General features: G+C 42.8%; 1 protein-coding gene and 1 pseudogene across 3 annotated transcripts in view; both read right to left on the bottom strand.

Moving 5' to 3' along the window:
* LOC311148683 (unconventional myosin-Vc-like) overlaps positions 1-8,329 on the bottom strand; it is a 20,854-nt pseudogene extending 12,525 nt beyond the window's left edge. The window contains exons 1-9 of the transcript in view: positions 8,282-8,329; positions 3,116-3,227; positions 2,630-2,804; positions 2,139-2,284; positions 1,791-1,833; positions 1,628-1,732; positions 956-1,099; positions 607-688; positions 262-372 (exon numbers count right to left, since the gene is read on the bottom strand). The product of the transcript in view is annotated as an unconventional myosin-Vc-like (transcript). The remainder of the gene's footprint in view (positions 1-261; positions 373-606; positions 689-955; positions 1,100-1,627; positions 1,733-1,790; positions 1,834-2,138; positions 2,285-2,629; positions 2,805-3,115; positions 3,228-8,281) is intronic.
* A 7,148-nt stretch (positions 8,330-15,477) lies between these two features.
* Positions 15,478-19,108, bottom strand: LOC311148976 (cAMP-regulated phosphoprotein 19-like). Of its 2 annotated transcripts, XR_014614973.1 has the most exons (4): positions 18,864-19,108; positions 18,116-18,238; positions 15,600-16,024; positions 15,478-15,505 (listed from the first exon to the last, which is right to left on the bottom strand). XR_014614973.1 is itself a non-coding variant. In XM_084186031.1 (3 exons), the coding sequence occupies exons 1-3, from the start codon at positions 18,924-18,926 to the stop codon at positions 15,848-15,850; spliced, it is 363 nt and encodes a 120-aa protein (XP_084042157.1). In that variant the 5' UTR covers positions 18,927-19,108; the 3' UTR covers positions 15,584-15,847. The 2 variants fall into 2 exon arrangements, 1 of the variants encoding a protein (XP_084042157.1); XM_084186031.1 differs by lacking the exon at positions 15,478-15,505 and having other exon boundaries at positions 15,584-16,024.
* Positions 19,109-22,718: the final 3,610 nt, after the last annotated feature.

Raw genomic sequence — 22,718 nt, 5'->3', positions numbered from 1 at the left:
CTTAAGTATATTTAAAACCAAATACTTTTAGACTTTTACTCAAGTAGTATTTTACTGAGTGACTTTCACTTTTACTTGAGTCATTTTCTAGTAAGGTATCTTTACTTTTACTTTTACTCAATTGTGTACTTTTTCCACCACTGTGTACATATGACTAATAAAACTTGAACTTGTCATCATCAAAAAAAATCGTATTATTCAGTATATGCTTCACACAGCAATATGTTGACCTAAAGGGTGATGAACAGTGATGACTCTTACCCAACAGAGAGAACGTCCTGCGTAGTCTCTTCCATGTCCTTTTCGTCATCCACCCCCCCTCGATACCTGTCTCCCCGCCCATGCAGGTGTACCTGAACTCATCTGCACTCACTGGACACACACAAAACAAGAATGTGTCCTTAACTGACTCGCCTGGTTCAGTAAAGATTAAATAAAGACAAAAATTACGAAATGACGATGAGATGACGACATTCATGGACTATTTGTGGTTGTGCGTCTATCATCTAAATACAAGTAACAGTTGACTGATCCTTCTCCAGTCACTCACAGGTCTTACGTCAGTGAGAATAACTTTTACGAAATAAAGGTTTAAATGAAACTCACACAATCTCAGGATCTTGAACTCAGGCTGGGCTGCACAGGCACACATCTGGTAGAAGAGGTGGTAGTTTCTCTCGTTCTCTGACTGAAGAGAAAAAATACACTATTACTATCTGATGGCATGCATTGATTCTAGCCTGGTCCCAGATCTGTTCGTGTTGTCTTGCCAACTCATATGGTCGTTGTCATGGCAAGGCGATGGCAAGACAACACAAACAGATCTGGAACCAGGCTAGAATGATTCACTGAAGTCTTCACCATTTTTAAACATGACCCAACTATACGCTAGCTAACAATACCCCTTACGTTATACACCACATATAATCAGAGATTAAAGTATGCGATGTATGACCTGGGAAACCACTCTAGATTTCTCCAGGAGATACGTCCTCATGTTGGCCCCGATGATCTGATATCTCCTGTCGAAGCTGATCTCTGTGTACTTCCCAAAGCGACTGCTATTGTCGTTCCTGGTCGTCTTGGCATTTCCTATAGCCTGACACACACAACAACAACAAAAACACACAGGTTACAAGTTTGTCCGTCATAGTTGATGATAATCAAGGCACATTGTAGATTAAGACGTGTGGGAAATACGGTGGCTGGTGAGGCCCAGTCTGTACGGTGGCTGGTGAGGCCCAGTCTGTACGGTGGCTGGTGAGGCCCAGTCTGTACGGTGGCTGGTGAGGCCCAGTCTGTACGGTGGCTGGTGAGGCCCAGTCTGTACGGTGGCTGGTGAGGCCCAGTCTGTACGGTGGCTGGTGAGGCCCAGTCTGTACGGTGGCTGGTGAGGCCCAGTCTGTACGGTGGCTGGTGAGGCCCAGTCTGTGCCCGGAACACTCTGTGTCATACCGGACATGATCTGTCAGAGTATCACATTAGAACTGTTCATCTTTATTTTCTTTATCTACAGACGATCGATCCCCATTAGATGGAACAGGTTACCTAAGATTACTCATTCACATCTTGTGAGGTTACGTGTAACGTGGATTCACTGCTAGGACGCACTGATTCACAAACGTACCTCAGTTATTGGGTTGGATGCCAGAACTTTGTCTTCCACGTGCGTGTTGCTGCCTGACTTGCTGACCATAGCGAAGTACCTCATGGCGTATCTAGCAGACACAGGCTTTCCCGCTCCAGACTTGCTGACCATAGCGAAGTACCTCATGGCGTATCTAGCAGACAGTCTTTCCCGCTCCAGATTCACCACTCACTATGATAGACTGACTGGTTCTTATTGTTCCTGAGAAAGGAAATGTATGTATCTGAGCAGGAATATACAGTATATTCACACTCTTTGCTTCTCATTTGTTGAACATTTGACAGTTGATCTCCTTTCAAGGATAAGTTCTATTGACAGATAGGCCCAAAGGGTTAAAATGTATGATGGGAAAATAGATTAAAGGCTGTAGAATAGGAAGCTATTGGGGGGCTCAGGGATTGAACCGCTGCCTCCAGGAGCATAGCGTGGTGCGGGCAACGGCATCACTACCACTAAACCAGCCCCCCAGGACAGTCTGTCTCATTCTTACCTGGCCATCTGTTTGTAAGGCCTCCTCTGCCACAGCGAATATGTGAAGGTCCATATCTCCCATGTTCTGTCCAGAGTACGCATGGATGACTGCATCGCCATAGACGTGAAGCTGCTTGTATGGGTTAACAGCCACCAGGATGATTCCTGAAAGGGAGTGAAGGAAACCATCAGGGCAGACAGTACAGTCAGAGTTATCCTACTTGCTTTCACATAGTATGCTTCTAATATAGAGTTTAACAGAATAGAATAGCATAGAATATAATACAATACAATACAATACAATACAATACAATAGCATATGTGTATTATCCTCAGAGAAGAAGTCTATTTTTCACAACTCGGCATGGACATTTTACACAAACGCCAAACCACAACTCATCACCCAGACGGTACATTTCCAGTTCCATCTCTGCGTCCAGTAAAGACAGCAGATAAACAGTAAAACGAAGACGTCCCATTAGACAGCTGGGGAAGCGTTTCCTTTAACACCACAGTAGCTGTGTAGATGATCTTGGACTCCACGAAGTGCACTTTGAGGTTGTGCAGTACGGCCGGCTCATGGAGGTAGCTGAGAGCTGTCAAGTCATTCTCCCAGAACCAGGATATCAGGGTTGCGAAGGTGAGGGAGCTGAGGACTGGATTTGTCCAGGGGGTACAGCATCTCCTACAGAGAAAAACAGTGTGATGTTGGTGATTTAAAGCCTCTAGGGCCAGTTTCCCGGACATAGAGTTAGCCTAGTCCTGGACTAAAAAGCTTGTTGAAATGCAGACTTTTAGCCCTTTCACATTTCATATTGTTGCCACTGACAGATAGAAGATGAATGAGAGTAATGAGTTTAGAGATAACTGAAAGATTCTCCCAATAAATGAATTATAATGCAAGTGTATGCTGCCATTCCGACTGAGACTGCACATGCAGTACAATGCAGACAGAGCACTGTTTGGTCTATAGATCATAGTCTCTGTGTTCCTTACAGTGACACACTCAAAGCTGCAGTTCTAAAGTATCATCTCCAGGTTTGAAGTCTCTCAGGATCTCTGCGGACATCCAGACATGCTCTGCATCCGGTATCCACACTCTGTTGTACTGAAGGAGCAAATTAATGAATGCATGAATTTTTGTATTTCTGTCTTTGTCACATTTATGTGACCCATTCCTTACAGAATTATAAGACACCGTTTTCATTCGGTAAATACAATTACAGTAGCCTACAAACTGGCTACTTTATGGAACACCATCTTTGTATTAGTTGCAATGCATTATTTTCAAGATGTCCTACAAGGAGATGCGTGAAGCTAATTAGCATAATAACGTCATAGAGAATATATATTTTTTGCCATCCATCAGCAAAAGAGGGGGACTCGACACGGTCTTTACACAGGGCCTGAGGACAACAGAGTCAGAACAACTCAATAACACATAGTGACTCAATGACAGACAGGACAGACAATCAAATCTTATTTGTCACATGCTTTGTAAAACAGGTCCTTTTCCAACAATGCAGAGTTAAAGAAAGAAACACATGTAGTGTATTAAGATTATGACTATTCTAGTGGGACAAAGAAGGGATGTTTACTTTAGTTCAAAAGTAGCCATTTGTAGGGTGACACCCCAGGGGAGATAGGTGATTGGACAGCAGAGGGAGCAACCCATATTTTGGCATTGTTTATAAGTATGGGCTAGACAAAGAGGGGGTTAGAAGCAGACAGATTATTTTGGGACACTGTTTTCTCCAGACACTGCAGGTCTGTAAACTTATGCTGAAAACTTATGATATGAATAAAACTTGTGATCAAAGTTCAGTATAAGCGGACTCCTTTGTTTGACAGCAATAATAAATATAAATAAATAACTAGCAACATTTACTCGACACAACACACATTTAATAAAAAATGTAAATAGTGACAAGAGGAATAAATACACAGTAGATAAATAACAATAATGAGTAAAAATAACATAGCTACAGTTGAAGTCGGAAGTTTACATACACTTGGGTCGGAGTCATTAAAACTCGTTTTTCAACCACTCCACAAATTTCTTGTTAGCAAACTATAGTTTTGGCAAGTCAGTTAGGACATCTACTTTGTGCATGACACAAGTAATTTGTCCAACAATTGTTTACAGACAGATTATTTCACTTATAATTCACTGTATCACAATTCCAGTGGGTCAGAAGTTTACATACACTAAGTTGACTGTGCCTTTAAACAGCTTGGAAAATTCCAGAAAATAATGTAATGGCTTTAGAAGCTTCTGATAGGCTAATTGACATTTGGGTCAATTGGAAGTGTACCTGTGGATGTATTTCAAGGCCTACCTTCAAACTCAGTGCCTCTTTGCTTGACATCATGGGAAAATCTAAAGAAATAAGCCAAGACCTCAGAAAAAAAATTGTAGACCTCCACAAGTCTGGTTCATCCTTGGGAGCAATTTCCAAACGCCTGAAGGTACCACGTTCATCTGTACAAACAATAGTACGCAAGTATAAACACCATGGGACCATGCAGCCGTCATACCGCTCAGGAAGGAGACGCGTTCTGTCTCCTAGAGATTAACGTACTTTGGTGCGAAAAGTGCAAATCAATCCCAGAACAACAGCAAAGGACCTTATGAAGATGCTGGAGGAAACAGGTACAAAAGTATCTATATCCACAGTAAAACGAGTCCTATATCGACATAACCTGAAAGGCCGCTCAGCAAGAAAGAAGCCACTGCTCCAAAACCGCCATAAAAAAGCCAGACTACAGTTTGCAACTGCACATGGGGACAAAGATCGTACTTTTTGGAGTAATGTCCTCTTGTCTGATTAAACAAAAATATAACTTTTTGGCCATAATGACCATCGTTATATTTGGAGGAAAAAGGGGGTCTTGCAAGCCGAAGAACACCATCCCAACCGTGAAGCACGGGGGTGGTAGCATCATGCTGTGGGGGTGCTTTGCTGCAGGAGGGACTGGTGCACTTCACAAAATAGATGGCATCATGAGGCAGGAAAATTATGTGGATATATTGAAGCAACATCTCAAAACATCAGTCAGGAAGTTAAAGCTTGGTCGCAAATGGGTCTTCCAAATGGACAATGACCCCAAGCATACTTCCAAAGTTGTGGCAAAATGGCTTAAGGACAACAAAGTGAAGGTATTGGAGTGGCCATCACAAAGCCCTGACCTCAATCCTATAGAACATTTGTGGGCAGAACTGAAAAAGCGTGTGCGAGCAAGGAGGCCTACAAATCTGACTCAGTTACACCAGCTCTGTCAGGAGGAATGGGCCAAAATTCTCCCAACTTATTGTGGGAAGCTTGTGGAAGGCTACCCGAAACGTTTGACCCAAGTTAAATAATTTAAAGGCAATGCTACCAAATACTAATTGAGTGTATGTAAACTTCTGACCCACTTGGAATGTGATGAAAGAAATAAAAGCAGAAATAAATCACTCTACTATTATTCTGACATTTCACATTCTTAAAATGAAGTGGTGATCCTAACTGACCTAAGACAGGGAATTTTTACTAGGATTAAATGTCAGGAAGTGTGAAAAACTGAGTTTAAATGTATTTGGCTAAGGTGTATGTAAACTTCCGACTTCAACTGTAGCTAGCTACAACATTTCCTTACCCCACTGAAGTCATTCATTTTCCTTCTTGGATGTCCTCTGTTTACATAGTAGGGTAATGGTGTGTATCACCCATCCATTTTAGTCATTTAGCAGACACTCTCATCCAGAGTGACTTACAGTTAGTGAGTGGATACATGTTTTTATTTTTATTTTTTCATACTTTGCCCCCCGTGGGAATCGAACCCACAACCCTGGCGTTGCAAGCGCCATGCTCTACCAACTGAGCTACACGGGGCCCATGCATTCTAGCTAGCTAGCTACTGTACTACCCATGTTCACTTCCTACAAGTGTCCTCCCTGCCCCCTAATTTTGGCAATGCATGAACACGAAGTACCCTTTAACATTAATAGATCATAGTCTGGCCCCCCCCCAAAAAAGGCTTTTGATTTACAGCAAATCTGACCAACAAAACCAGAAGAGATATTTCATCAAGTCAACCTAAAATGTCTATCTAATGAAACATTTACTAATGTACAAAGAGAAAAGAGAACATGTACAAAAATTAACTTTATTTTACAGGATGAGAAAAATGCATGATGCAAACATGGAATGACTTTGTGAAAATGTGAAGATGTGGACTCAGTGAAGGTGTGGACTCAATGAAGGTGTGGACTCAGTGAAGGTGTAGACTCAGTGAAGGTGTGGACTCAGTGAAGGTGTGGACTCAGTGAAGGTGTAGACTCAGTGAAGGTGTGGACCCAGTGAAAATGTGGACCCAGTGACGGTATGGACTCAGTGAAGGTGTGTACTCAGTGAAGGTGTGGACTCAGTGAAGGTGTGGACTCAGTGAAGGTGTAGACTCAGTGAAGGTGTGGACTCAGTGAAGGTGTGTACTCAGTGAAGGTGTGGACTCAGTGAAGGTGTGGACTCAGTGAAGGTGTAGACTCAGTGAAGGTGTGGACCCAGTGAAGGTGTGGACTCAGTGAAGGTGTGGACTCAGTGAAGGTGTAGACTCAGTGAAGGTATAGACTCAGTGAAGGTGTCGTTCATCCCTTTCTGCACCCTGGTGCAGTGGAACAATTCTTGTTCAGTCTCATAGTAGCATGATTCTGATTCTGAATAGCTGAACTCCTGCAAATAGTGAAAGGACATTTAGATGTCTATGGGACAGTTTTCCAACCATAACATTGTAAAACACTCACAGTGGGCTATTAATCTTTCCAACTTGAGAGCCTAGGGAGGACGAATGACCTGTCGTACTACAGCAACCATGTACTTGTTCATATGTGTCTGTGTAAGGGTTCTCTTATACAGACAATAGAACAGATAGTGCTGAGCTTGCTTTATTCAGGGTGCATCGTCTAGTTCTTCACACAGTATATGTCATCACTATGTTGACAGGCTATTTTCAGTCAATCATTTGGAATGAAAAGGTCTAGGTCAGGGGTCTCCAACCATTTCTAGCATGAGAGCTACTTTTAAAAAATTACATGTTGCGAGCTACAATTTAAAAAAAAAAATTTATAGCCTGGCTGTAGTCTACTGTACATAGTGGAGGAACATATTGTCTGTAGTCTACTGTACATAGTGGAGGAACATATTGTCTGTAGTCTACTGTACATGGTATGCTGGTGCACATCAAGTGGCACTACAGAAAACTGCTGTGAGGATTTTTCAATTAGCTACCAACAGCTGACATGTTCACATCTGGTTAGTTTTATCAGTGTTGTTTATACTGAACAAAAATATAAACACAACATGTAAAGTGTTGGTCCCATGAGCTGAAATAAAAGATCCCAGAAAATTTTCCATACGCACAAAAAGCTTCTTTCTCTCAAATGTTTTGCACACATTTTGTTTACATCCCTGTTAGTGAGCATTTCTTCTTTGCCTAGATTATCCATCCACCTGGCAGGTGTGGCATATCAAGAAGCTGATTAAACACCATGATCATTACAGCGTCTAGTGCTGGGGACAATAAAAGGCCTCTCTAAAATGTGCAGTTTTGTCACACAACACAATGCCAGTGTGCAATTGGCATGCTGACTGCAGGAATGTCCACCAGAGCTGTTGACAGATAATTGAATGTTCATTTATCTACAATAAGCCGCCTCCAAAGTCGTTTTAGAGAATTTTGCAGTACGTCCAAACGGCCTCACAACCACAAACCACATCCAGCTTCTTTACCTGCGGGATCGTCTGAGACCAGCCACCCGGACAGCTGATGAAACTGTGGGTTTGCACAACCGAAGAATTTCTACATAAACTGTCAGAAACCGTCTCAGGGAAGCTCATCTGCGTGCTCGTCGTCCTCACCAGGGTCTTTACCTGACTGCAGTTCGACGTCGTAACCAACATCAGTGGGCAAATGCTCACCTTGGCACACTGGAGAAGTGTGCTCTTCACAGATGAATCCCGGTTTCAACTATACTGGGCAGATGGCGTTTTGTGGGCGAGCAGTTTGCTTATGCAACGTTGTGAACAGAGTGCCCCATGGTGGCAGTGGGGTTATGGTATGGGCAGGCATAAGCTACGTACACAATTGCATTTTATCGATGGCAATTTGAATGCACAGAGATACCGTGACGAGATCCTGCGGCCCATTGGCGTGCCATTCATCCGTCGCCATCACCTCGTGTTTCAGCACGATTAAATGTAAATGTAAATAATGCACGGCTCCATGTTGCGAGGATCTGTACACAATTTCTGAAAGCTGAAAATGTCCCAGTTCTTCCATGACCTGCATACTCACCAGACATGTCACCCATTGAGCCTGTTTGGGATGCTCTGGATCGATGTGTACGACAGCGTGTTCCAGTTCCCGCCAATATCCCGCAACTTCGCACAGCCATTGAAAAGGAGGGGGACAAAATTCCACAGGCCATAATCAACAGCCTGATCAACTCTATGCAAAGGAGATGTGTCGCGCTGCATGAGGCAAATGGTTGTCACACCAGATACTGACTGTTTTTTTGATCCACGCCCCTACTTTTTTTTTAAAGGTATCTGTGACCAACAGATGCATATCTGTATTCCCAGTCATGTGAAATCCATAGATTAGGGCCAGATTAATTTATTTCAATTGACTAATTTCCTTATGTTAGCATAGAGGTAGCAAGTTGGCTAGCTCTTTCACTTACACGGTAAACTTCCATGCCAGTGATAATGCTTGCGGTCTCTGCTGGTGCTGTTGGCTGTTTGAGATGCTTTAGAACCCTCGTAGGGACAGGCCTCCTTCCATTGTTGCCACGGAAGTTCTCAGGGATGACTGACCAGTAAACACCCAATTCGCCCGCCTAAATTTCACACATGTATCCCGCTTTTTATACGTTTTTCATTCACCGTGTGACGCTGAACGCAGGGCGTCGTGGGATTGTTTCCGAAGTTAGATTTGGAGAAAATCTCAAACCCAACTTTTAGAACAACATTACAATATTATAACAATTGATTTAAGAATTTGTAGTTTGGGAAGTTTTTTTTTGTTTTTTTGGGGTCCTCTAAGTTACTATTATATGCCTTCATGGCATTGAGAAAATACAGCGCTTTCAGAAAGTATTCATACCGTTTGACTTATTCCACATTTTGTTATGTTACAGCCGGAATTCAACATGGATTAAAATATATTTTTTCTCACCCATCTACACACAATACCCCATAATGACAAAATTAAGAATGTATATATATTTTTTTTGGTGCAGATGTATTGAAAATGAAATACAGAAATAGCTCATTTACATAAGTATTCACACTCCATCACAATCCATCCACCTGGCAGGTGTGGCATATCAAGAAGCTGATTAAACACCATGATCATTACAGCGTCTAGTGCTGGGGACAATAAAAGGCCACTCTAAAATGTGCAGTTTTGTCACACAACACAATGCCAGTGTGCAATTGGCATGCTGACTGCAGGAATGTCCACCAGAGCTGTTGACAGAGAATTGAATGTTCATTTATCTACAATAAGCCGCCTTCAAAGTCGTTTTAGAGAATTTTGCAGTACGTCCAAACGGCCTCACAACCACAAACCACATGTAACCATACAGCCGTTCCAGCGTTGCTTTGGCTGTATGCTTGGGCTCATTGTCCTGTTGGAACGTAAAGCTTCGCCCCCAGTCGAAGGTCATTTGCACTCTGAAGCAGGTTATCATCAAGGATGTGCCTGTATTTGGCTCCATTCATTGTTCCCTCTATCCTTACCAGTCTCCCAGTCCCTGCCGATTAAAAGCATCCCTATAGCATGATGCTGCCACCACCATGCTTCACGGTAGGGATGGTGTTAGACAGATGATGGGCTGTGCCTGGTTTTCTCCAGACATAGCGCTTTGCATCCCTGACCAAGGTCCTTCTTGCCCGGTTACTCAGTTTGGTCGGACAGCCAGCTGTAGTCTGGGTAGTTCCATATTTTTTCCATTTCCCAATGATGGAGACCCCTGTGGTCTTGGAAACTTTCAACAAAATAAATAATTGTCCAATCAACGTAAGCTAAATATGATGTGGCTGTCCATGTTTCTGATTTCTGTGTGTGTGTGTGTGTGTTTGTGTGCATGCGTGTGTGTTGACTCACCTTACTTCTAAAGAAATGCCAATGCCATCCTCCTCTTTCATGTTGACGAAACGGTCTATGGCGCCAGGCCAGCTAGTTAACATCAGCCTACTACTTCTACCTTCATATTGAACTTCCATCCTCCCAGGCCAGGGGCACAATGTATGAATTTATGGTTGGATCAGAATCACCATTATAATCATTGGCCAATACGGAGAATTAAGTAAAACCATAAGTTCAAATCCCTGTCTCCATCCGTGGCTAATTTAGGAAAGGGACGATTTTAGCTAGCTGGCTAGCCACCGGAGGACAACAACACAAGGAGATGCAACAATTCAAGTTTTTTTCCTGTCAATGACGTTTGGCTTCAGATGTGATGTGATTGGTGTGAAGCCAAATCCAAACTGGCTTCCCTTGACACTTTCTTTTGGTGCGCCAGGACCATTCACATCTGAGTTCACTCAGTTTAGCTCAACGCTGATTAGCTATTATTTTATTATATTTTTTATCAAGGGAGGCCAAATGCTCGCTGGCTTCCCTTGCATTCAATGCTATGAGCGACAACAGTGTCATACTCTTTTTGACCAGACAGCATCAGATAGATGGGCTACACGTACTGAGACAGAGGGGGCGCTGTTTTGTTCGTTCGGATACTTTCCCCAGTGAGACGCATTCAGTAGGGGTGTGCCGAGTAGTCGGACAAAAAGAGTATCGTAACGGATATGGGCTATTTTCTGGATACGATTATGATCAGTATTTATTTATTTTATTTATCCGCCGTGATCAGCAAGCATCTCTCATGTCAGTCAGTCAGTTTGTAAACCATACTGTACTGTCTGTCATACTGTCAGTCCCTACACCCAAACGAGGGCACTGCGTTCATCCACCTCTGGCCTGCTGGCCCCCCTACCTCTGCGGAAGCATAGTTCCCGCTCAGCCCAGTCAAAACTGTTCGCTGCTCTGGCACCCCAATGGTGGAACAAGCTCCCTCACGACGCCAGGACAGCGGAGTCACTCACCACCTTCCGGAGACATTTGAAACCCCACCTCTTTAAGGAATAGTAAAGAAAAAATAGTAAAGTGGTTATCCCACTATAAAACGTGCAAACGTCTGAATGCACCTATTTGTAAGTCGCTCTGGATAAGAGCGTCTGCTAAATGACGTAAATGTAAATGTAAATGTCTTTGAGTCAGTCATGTGCGTGGTCTAAATAACTCAACTGGCTAGTTCGCCTGTCTGTAAAGAGAAGGGCGGGCTGTACGTTGACCCTGTTGCTCTGATTGGATAGAGAGAAGCTGTATATCTCTGTCCACTCGCTTAATCATTTCACCTGATCACTTTTTATTTTGCATGTTTTCGGTCTGATCATTTACTGTAAAGTCGTGGTCAAAAGTTTTGAGAATGACACAAAGTATTGGTCTTCACAAAGTTCGCTGCTTCAGTGTTATGAGATATTTTTGTCAGATGTTACTATGGTCTACTGAAGTAAAATTACAAGCATTCCATAAGTGTCAAAGGCTTTTAATTGCAAGTCATCTGATCACTCTTCATGACATTCTGGAGTATATGCAAATTGCCATCATCAAAACTGAAGCAGCAGACTTTGTGAAAATTAGTATTTGTGTCATTCTCAAAACTTTTGACGACTGTAGGTAGTTAGCTACTAGCTTGCTAGCATCTTCTGACATCATTCGACATCCTGTCTCAGCTCGCATCTGTGCCCCGAGGAAGCATCTGCTGGAGTCGGACCCTATTGGAATGTCATGTCAACCAAAATGATTGCTAATTTTCACCATCTACAAATGAATCAGTAAGCATAAAAACCATATTTATTTAGTGATGTTATCAAAAATATGGCCCAGATTTGTCTAAGTACAAATGTGTCAAGTATATAAAGTAAATAAAACCATTTGGGTTATAATAATAATATGCCATTTAGCAGACGCTTTTATCCAAAGCGACTTACAGTCATGTGCGCATATTTTTTTTAACGTATGGGTGGTTCCGGGATTCGAACCCACTACCCTGGCGTTACAAGCGCCATGCTCTACCAATTGAGCTACAGAGGACCACATTTATGAAGATCCCATTACATTTGAACAGTTTCCTGTTTTGAAAAATAGCCAACAGTGTGGGATACTGGATGAATCAACATGCATAATAGTAAAAGAACACATAATTTATCAAATGCAGATGAGGCTGGTTGACAAAGAAACTACCGCTGTAGTTTTATTATAGCTACTGTAAAAGCAAAAAAGCATAAAGTAAAAAGTCAGAATATAAAAAGTCAAGGCAAAAGTCCAGACAAAGCTATTGTGCAAAACTATTTTATTTACAAAACAAAAAAATGGCAGAACGTGACTGCACAGTCAATGCACATGCACACCCTTCAGACCAACATTTCATTTAAGTGAGTTGCTTGACGATTAAACCTAAATGACTTGAGTATCAGAGAGAGGCAGGCAGGCATTCCCGGGCTAGGTTCAGTGGGCTGCGTCATCTGAAATGACACCCTAATTCCCTATGTAGCGCACTACTTTTAACCAGAGCCTCAGGTGCACTATATAGGGAATAGGGTGCCATTTGGGACGCAAGCAGAGATTCTCTCACTGGAGTGAGTGGGCAAATATTGCCCAAGAGAAAACAGCGACTCATAACTGTTAAAAGGCCATTTTAGGAGGTCAAGATGAGATGCATTCATAACAGCCTTTTTCGAGCCTATAGGCGTGCCAATGCTGCAAATATTCATTGGAACATGACTAGCTAGCTAACAACAGCTACGGCGTGATACAGGCTATTTTCAATCAACGTATCAAAACTAAATAACGTAGCTTCGGACACCGGGAGGAAGAGGGCATAGCCTGATGGTCCCAGATCTGTTTGTGCTGGTTTGGCCCATAGGAGTTGGCACTGGCAAGACAGTGTAAACAGATCTGTGACTAGGCTAGGATGGCATGGGTGGGATCAGAATTTTTAATTAGAAGGATAAAAATCAGACTGTTCTAGAATATTACCTCATAATTTAAAATGTCAATGGAAGATATAGAAGGTCCTCTCCGATACATGGCGATAGGCTATATACGCTTTCAATCAGTCACCACAGTAGACATGTACACCCCCTGGAGTAGACTTCGCAACACGCTTATTTAACGTATCATTTAAACCACTATCCGAGGACAGTGATGATGCGGAAGCAATTTTCCTCAAGATGTTTTATGCTCGATTCTTATTTTAGAATTCATACAGTGCATTCGGAAAGTTTTCAGACCCCTTGACTTCTTCCACATTTTGTTACGTTACAGCCTTATTCTAAAATGGATTCAATTGTCCCCCCCCCCCCCCCCCCTGATCAATCTACACACAATACCCCATAATGACAAAGCAAAAAAGAAATTGACATAGTATTCAGACCCTTTACTCAGTACTTTGTTTTAAGAACCTTTGGAAGCATTTACAGCCTCGAGTCTGCTTGGGTATGATGCTACAAACTCGGCACACCTGTATTTGGGGAGTTTCTCCCATTCTTCTCTGCAGATCCACTCAAGCTCTGTCTGGTTAGATAGGGAGCTTCACTGCACAGTTATTTGCAGGTCTCTCCAGAGATGTTCGATCAGGTTCAAGTCCAGCCAGGCTCTGGCTGGGCCACTCAAGGACATTCAGAGACTTGCCCGAAGCCACTCATGCGTCGTCTTGGCTGTGTGCTTCGGGTCGTTGTCCTGTTGGAAGGTGAACCTTCGCCCCAGTCGGAGTTCCTGAGCAGATTTTAATTAAAGATCTCTCTGTACTTTGCTCAATTTCAAGTCTCATAGCAAAGGGTATGAATACTTATGTAAATAAGGTATTTCTGTTTTATATTTAGTAAAAACATGTTTTCGCTTCGTCATTATGGGGTATTGTGTGTAGATTGATTAGGAAAATGTTTTATTGAATCCATTTTAGAATAAGGCTGTAACTTAATAAAATGTGGAAAAGGGGGGAAGGGGTCTGAATACTTCCCGAAGGCACTGCTGTGTAGAAGGTGAAGGAAAGAAAGGAGGTAGAAGACAGTAGCGGGAAGGGTGAGAGGAGAGAGAGAAACTGGCTCCCTAACCCTTCCCCAAGGCCACACCCCTTCCCCATGGCCCTAACACTTGGCTCCCTAACCCCTAACCTTTCCCCCTTGGCCCTAACCCTTCCCTTTGGCTCCCTACCTCCTAACCTTTCCCCTTGGGCCTAATCCTTGGCTCCCTAACCCCTAACCTTTCCCCTTGGCCCTAATCCTTGGCTCCTTAACCCTTAACCTTTCCCCTTGGCCCTAATCCTTGGCTCCTTAACCCTTAACCTTTCCCCTAATCCTTGGCTCCCTAACCCCTAACACTTGGCTCCCTACACCCTAACCTTGTCCCTAGCCCATGGCTCCCTACCCCCTAACCTTTCCCCTTGGCCCTAACCCTTCCCTTGGCTCCCTACCTCCTAACCTTTCCCCCTTGGCACTAACCCTATCCTTGGCTCCCTACCTCCTAACCTTTCCCCTTGTCCCTAGCCCATGGCTCCCTACCCCCTAACCCTTCCTCAAGGCCACACCCCTTCCCCATGGCCCTAACACTTGGCTCCCTAACCCCTAACCTTTCCCCCTTGGCCCTAACCCTTCCCATGGCTCCCTACCTCCTAACCTTTCTCATTGGCCCTATCTCTTGGCTCCCTACCCCCTAACCTTTCCCCTTGGCCCTATCTCTTGGCTCCCTACCCCCTAACCTTTCCCCTTGGCCCTAATCCTTGGCTCCCTACCCCCTAACCTTTCCCCTTGGCCCTAATCCTTGGCTCCCTACCCCCTAACCTTTCCCCTTGGCCCTAATCCTTGGCTCCCTACCTCCTAACCTTTCCCCCTTGGCCCTAACCCTACCCTTGGCTCCCTACCTCCTAACCTTTCCCCCTTGGCCCTAACCCTACCCTTGGCTCCCTACCTCCTAACCTTTCCCCCTTGGCCCTAACCCTCACCTTGGCTCCCTACCTCCTAACCTTTCCCCCTTGGCCCTAACCCTTTCCCTTGGCTCCCTACCCCCTAACCTTTCCCCCTTGGCCCTAACCCTTTCCCTTGGCTCCCTACCCCCTAACCTTTCCCCTTGGCCCTACCTCTTGGCTCCCTACCCCCTAACCTTTCCCCTTGGCCCTACCTCTTGGCTCCCTACCTCCTAACCTTTCCCCTTGGCCCTACCTCTTGGCTCCCTACCTCCTAACCTTTCCCCTTGGCCCTACCTCTTGGCTCCCTACCCCCTAACCTTTCCCCCTTGGCCCTAACCCTACCCTTGGCTCCCTACCTCCTAACCTTTCCCCCTTGGCCCTAACCCTTCCCTTGGCTCCCTACCTCCTAACCTTTCCCCTTGGCCCTACCTCTTGTCCTTGGCCCTAACCCTTCAATGTTTGAACATATATGTGAGGAATATGGTGGTAAGGGCCAGCAACATCTGCACGCATTGAAGGGTTAGTGCCAAGCAGGTAGACATAGGGAACTAATTGAGACCGGCTCAGAGAGAGAGAGAGAACAAGAGGAGCGAGCGATGGAATGGTAACAACAGAACAAAACCGGTAAAAGTTCCAACGTTTCTAGTTCCATCAGCCCCTCAGCCAGCCAGTTTGCTAGCCACGATAGAGGGCTTCCTCTGGGGGATGTCCTGGGGTGTAGGGATGTGGTCCCCTGTTATCTCTGCCTTCTCAGCCGGCGTCACCGCAGGGAGCTGCTGCTTGTTCTTCACCTTAGCCTTGGCCATGTTGTAGTCCCCAGAGTCAAAGAACTTTTGCTGCAGAGACATAAAAATCATCCCAGATCAGATGTGGTACAGGTCTAGGGAGGTGAACCTTTAAACCGAAAATTGGGATTGTTAACATTTAGAAAAATGAACTAACCAAATTAAATTCACAGTGCAGTTATCACAAAACTACCACTTAAAACAGGTCCAGATCATCATCATCATAAGGGAAACATTTTAATTAAACATACCTAAAAACACAACAAATGCTGTAACGTTAGTAGGAGGAGCATCTTTAAAATGATTTGCCACGGATATAAAAGCGCTCCGACACGTCATCGTCGTTAACAGTTGGAAAAAAAAATGGCAGAGAGTGAGACAGGGAAGCAACAGCAGCGAAGTCCTGTACGGCAATACCTGGACAAGTTAAATGAGAAGGTGGTGAAATGAAAACTTTGTGAGGTGGAATTGAGCTACAGTGGCAGTACAGGTGCAAGGGTGAAAGGGAGTCACCGTGAGACCCAACCCGTTGCTGGCAGCAGTGCGATAAGGGACGGAGTGAGAAAATCACAGCGTTGACTACAGAAATGATTGCAGTTGATTCAGTTGAAGTCGGAAGTTTACGTACACCTTAGCCAAATACATTTAAACTCAGTTTTTCACAATTCCTGACATTTAATCCTAGTAAAAATTCCCCGTCTTAGGTCAGTTAGGATCACTACTTTATTTTAAGAATGTGAAATGTCAGAATAACAGTAGAGAGAATGATTTATTTCAGCTTTTTTTCTTTCATCACATTCCCAGTGGGTCAGAAGTTTACATACACTCAATTAGTATTTGGTAGCATTGCCTTTCAATTGTTTAACTTGGGTCAAACGTTTCGGGTAGCCTTCCACAAGCTTCCCACAATAAGTTGGGTCAATTTTGGCCCATTCCTCCTGACAGAGCTGGTGTAACTGAGTCAGGTTTGTAGGCCTCCTTGCTCGCACACGCTTTTTCAGTTCTGCCCACACATTTTCTATAGGATTGAGGTCAGGGCTTTGTGATGGCCACTCCAATACCTTGACTTTGTTGTCCTTAAGCCATTTTGCCACAACTTTGGAAGTATGCTTGGGGTCATTGTCCATTTGGAAGACCCATTTGCGACCAAGCTTTAACTTCCTGACTGATGTCTTGAGATGTTGCTTCAATATATCCACATAATTTTCCTTCCTCATGATGCCATCTATTTTGTGAAGTGCACCAGTCCCTCCTGCAGCAAAGCACCCCCACAGCATGATGCTGCCACCCCCGTGCTTCACGGTTGGGATGGTGTTCTTCGGCTTGCAATTCTCCCCCTTTTTCCTCCAAACATAGCGATGGTCATTATGGCCAAACAGTTCTATTTTTGTTTCATCAGACCAGAGGACATTTCTCCAAAAAGTACGATCTTTGTCCCCATGTGCAGTTGCAAACCGTAGTCTGGCTTTTTTTATGGCGGTTTTGGAGCAGCGGCTTCTTCCTTGCTGAGCGGCCTTTCAGGTTATGTCGATATAGGACTTGTTTTACTGTGGATATAGATACTTTTGTACCGGTTTCCTCCTGCATCTTCACAAGGTCCTTTGCTGTTGTTCTGGGATTGATTTGCACTTTTCGCACCAAAGTACGTTCATCTCTAGGAGACAGAACGCGTCTCCTTCCTGAGCGGTATGACGGCTGCGTGGTCCCATGGTGTTTATTCTTGCATACTATTGTTTGTAATAATGTGTATAGTGCTAGTTCTATTGTTTATTTTTATTTATTTTTGTTATTATAAATAAATAAAAAATGGGTCATTTAGCAGACACTCTTATCCAGAGCGACATACAGGAGCAATTAGGGTTAAGTGCCTTGCTCAAGGGCATATCGACAGATTTTTCACCTAGTTGGCTCGGGGATTAGAACCAGCGACCTTTTGGTTACTGGCACAACGCTCTTACCCACTAAGCTACCTGCCGCCCTTGTTGTTTTTATTACCATCTTCATTATTTTAGTTAACTTAGTCCTGCATGTCGGAGCTCTTGGTGCCTAAGATTTTCAATGTACCCTGCAATCACACCTGCACACCCTGTACATGTGACTATTAAACACTGAATCCCTCTGGAGAAAAAAAAAACCACATACCCCTTTCTGAAGCCGTTTACGGAGCAGGTCAGAGCCCCCTGGCTTGGCTCCAAGATGAGGGTACCTGGCCTTCAGTTTCACCTCCTCTGCCTTCTCTGGACTGATGACGTTATCATCAATCTCCTGTGTTGACAGAAGAACACACAATACACAGTATAAACACAAATGAGGTGGGGTGACATGTCATGTTATGATGTAATGTCCTAAACGTTAGTAGTATTACCATCGTAGTTCAGGCAGCAACGGAGTTTTATCAATCTCGAGATTGACAAATCATGGTTAGTTTAACTACTAGCTATGATTCTCAGAGAAAGGATGTCCTTTGATTTGACTATCTAATGGTTGGATTTATTTTACTAGCAACACACAACGTTAGCCTTCTGCGTAGCAGCAATGTGGCATAAAAAAAAAAGTAGCTTAGTGGCTAGCATGAACGAACGCAGACAAAACAATATGGAAAACATATAGCTAGCTGGTTAGCTAACATCCAGAGCTAACTAGCGGTGAATTGAGGAAGCCATCATGTGTCGCTAGCTAACGTTAACGCGCTACCTATTCATCTTGATAACTAAAATAATGGTTATGCACCGTGATGATACATTTGAAATACACTAACCAAGTTACTAACTAGCTATTTCAAATGCTGCTTTGACATCCATTTTTGACAATCATCACGGCTAGCAAGCTACTGGCAATGTAGCATGACCATTACCCTAGATTACTAGCGTCAAAATAATTAAAATCTGACCTGCTGTTCCTCGTGGGTCGCCTCATCGGTGGCGGGCCTTGTTCCTTCAATCTCCTCGGACATGGCAAAAAAAAGTATGTAAATATCAGGTTCTCTACAAAACTGACGCGAGGTTCAACTTTCCCACCAACAAAACTGCAGTGCAGACACACAGCGCCTATATATGGCTAGCCCATACAACAATGGCCGTATGTTTGAACGGTTCGCAGCGCTCTCTAAAGTCGCTCCCTCACTTTATTTCTGTAGTGCAGTAGAACGCTGTAGGACACGACACAGTGGGGGAGCTCCGGGCCCCTTCGGATATGGACCCTTTCTTCCCCACCTTCTCAAAGTAATCCCTAACTCGTATTTTGCTAGTGAGCAACGCATAAGAGATGGGCAGTATTTATGTTACATGTATTTGAAGTGTGTATGTACCAGTCAAAAGTTTGGACACACCTACTCATTCAAGGGTTTTTCTTTATTTGTACTATTTTCTACATTGTAGAATAATAGTGAAGACATCAAAACAATGAAATAACACATATGGAATCATGTAGTAACCAAAAAAGTGTTAAACAAATCAAAATATATTTTATATTTGAGATTCTTCAAAGTAGCCACCCTTTGCTTTGATGACAGTAGTCACCTGGAATGCATTTCAATTAACAGGTGTGCCTTCTTAAAAGTTAATTTGTGGAATGTATTTCCTTCTAAATGCATTTGAGCCAATCAGTTGTGTTGTGACAAGGAGATAGCCCTATTTGGTAAAAGATCAAGTCCATATTATGGCAAGAACAGCTCAAATAAGCAAAGGGAAATGACAGTCCATCATTACTTTAAAGACATGAAGGTCAGTCAATACGGAACATTTCAAGAACTTTGAAAGTTTCTTCAAGTGCAGTCGCAAAAACCATCAAGCGCTATGATGAAACTGGCACTCATGAAGACCCAGAGTTACCTCTGCTGCAGAGGATAAATTCATTAGAGTTACCAGCCTCAGAAATTGCAGCCCAAATAAATGCTTCACAGAGATGAAGTAACAGACACATCTCAACATCAACTGTTCAGAGGACACTGTGTGAATCAGGCCTTCAAACCACTACTAAAGGACACCAGTAAGAAGAAGAGACCTGCTTGGTCTTGGGTTACTACATGATTCCATATGTGTTATTTCATAGTTTTGATGTCTTCACTATTATTCTACGATGTAAAAAATAGTAAAAATAAAGAAAAACCCTTGAATGAGTAGGTGTGTCCAAACTTTTGACTGGTACTGTATATCATTAATTTAGAAGTCCAAAAATGGATGTAGCAGCTAAGGATTCTAGCTTTAACAATTCATGATTACCTATTTATATCTGCCGAAATTATAATTGCAAATTTGTTTCCACTGCAAATAATTTTCCCACTCAAAAATAGGGTCACTATGGGCTCTGGTCAAAAGTAGTGCACTACATAGGGAATAAGATGCTATTTGGGATGGAGCCTTACATCCACATATCAATCAATGCTGTATACTGTGTATTTTTTTTTTTAAACATTGAGGTGAAAAAATGTCCTCATTGTATCTCATCCACATCAATTGAGAATTACAAAAACACTACCACACACCCACACAACAGCACCACTGCACCAGACAGACAGGAATCGTTTTTCAGTAATACTTTTATTTCAAATGATGAGACAATCTTGAGAGGACCAAACAGTTTGGCTTGTGCATTGTAACACAAAAACACATTTGTTTTAACACTTGAGAGAGAAAAAAAAAGACAAAAGCAGGAAATTACAACAAAAAAATGTGTTAAATAATAACAATAAGGGACACATTCAAAATATTCAATTGGTGTCCAGCAATGGCAACAGGCTCTATGGCAACAGGCTCAATGGCAACAGGCTCTATGGCAACAGGCTCAATGGCAACAGGCTCAATGGCAACAGGCTCAATGGCAACAGGCTCTCTGACTAACCTGCCACTGACACAGGCTCTGAGAACACAGACAGAGGGAAAATAGCCTCATCTTTTCTTATATCCATCAAAGAAAAATATGCTTTAACACACAATAAAATGATCCTAAAAGAAACAAAACAATAATGTTTTAAAAGTCCCAAAGTTAACTTTTAAGATCTTTAAGATGAAATCTCTTGAACAACAATCAAAATCGACAACTAAACTGAACACTCTTTGACCTCTCAAACCACTCTAAACAAAATGGAACTTGGCGTCACAATGAATCGACTATAAAATGCCCTTTCCAGTGAATCAAAATCCTCTAAACATATCACATTATGCAAATACTGTTATGTAAAAAATGTAAAACCAAAAGAACTAATGAATAAACAACGGTGACTTTACATTTTTCTTTGGTTAAGATTATTTGCTTTTCAAATATATAAAACTTGATTATGTTGCTCTTCACACATAGTGGTTATCGATTTGACAGTCAGAATCCTTGTCTTATTATTACACTGGAATACAGGATATACTAGTAGCCAGGTTAGAATGCCAGGTTGATGGATGAAAATCCCATATAAATAAAAAATCATCATCCACAAACTATCACTGTCAATACACTGACTGGATTCTTTGGTCCTGTGTGAGCAGCCATTTCTGTCAGGCTTGGACTCAATTCCATTCCAATTAAGTCAATTCCGGAAGTTAACTAAAATTCTAACTTTGCTCATTGAAAAGCATTGGAATTGGAATGTCAGTTTACGCCCACAATTGACTGATTTGAAATGGAACAGATCCCAACCCTGGCTTCTATTACATCATTCCAAGTATCTATCTGGAGGACCCATCAGTCCTCCCCATCTGATCTATCTGGAGGACCCATCAGTCCTCCCCATCTGATCTATCTGGAGGACCCATCAGTCCTCCCCATCTGATCTATCTGGAGGACCCATCAGTCCTCCCCATCTGATCTATCTGGAGGACCCATCAGTCCTCCCCATCTGAGGAAGTAGACAACTCTTTGGCATCTAATAGCACATCTGTGTCACCGCTGCTTTTAGCATCAATGATCTAGATAGAAGGCATCTAATCGCACCCCACTGGGCACAGACGTCAGTTCAACGTCTAGTTTTGATTTACATCTGGTTGAGTTGTCAACTAACATGAATTCAACGTGAAATCAACAAAACATTTCGCCATGTCATTGGATATAGGTTAAAAGGTGAAAGAATATGAAATATCTTTACAGTGATGACATTTTTTCAAATCCAATCAGTTTTTCACATTGATTCAACGTCATCACATTGAATTGTTTTGTTGAAATGACATGGAAACAACATTGATTTAACCCGTTTTTGCTCAGCGGGACATCTGTGTCACTGCTGCGTTTAGCATAAATGATTTAGATAGAATGCACATAGAGAACACTCGTCTGAAAGACAGACAAAGCGTTAAAGCTTTCAACCAGATATAAAACTTGTCTTGAAATTTACCATAAGAAATGCATTCAACTCAAAGAGGAATACACATACACTCTTAGAAAAAAAGGTTCCAAAAGGGTTCTTCGGCTGTCCCCATAGGGTAACCCTTTTTGGTTCCAGGTAGAACCCCTTTGGGTTCCATGTAGAACCCTTTTGGGTTCCATGTAGAACTCTCTGTGGAAACGGTTGTACATGGAACCCAAAAGGGTTCTACCTGGAACCAAAAAGGGCTCTTTAAAGGGTTCGCCTATGGGGACAGCTGAAGAACCCTTTTAGGTTCTAGATAGCACCTTTTTTTGTACTTAGCAGCAAAATGATTTTGGCATACACTCTGTATGCCTATTGTATTTTTTTTCTGCTTTTGAGGTTTTGTTTACTATTAGGCGAACAACTCTTTCTTTGGATAAATTTCTTTGTCTTTGGATCTCTATATCTACGATA

Source organism: Coregonus lavaretus, assembly GCF_964263955.1.
Source record: "Coregonus lavaretus genome assembly, chromosome: 21".
In the NCBI taxonomy this organism is placed as follows: Eukaryota; Metazoa; Chordata; class Actinopteri; order Salmoniformes; family Salmonidae; genus Coregonus; species Coregonus lavaretus.
Note: the sequence above shows the minus strand (reverse complement) of the source record. Positions and strands in the feature narration are given on the sequence as shown.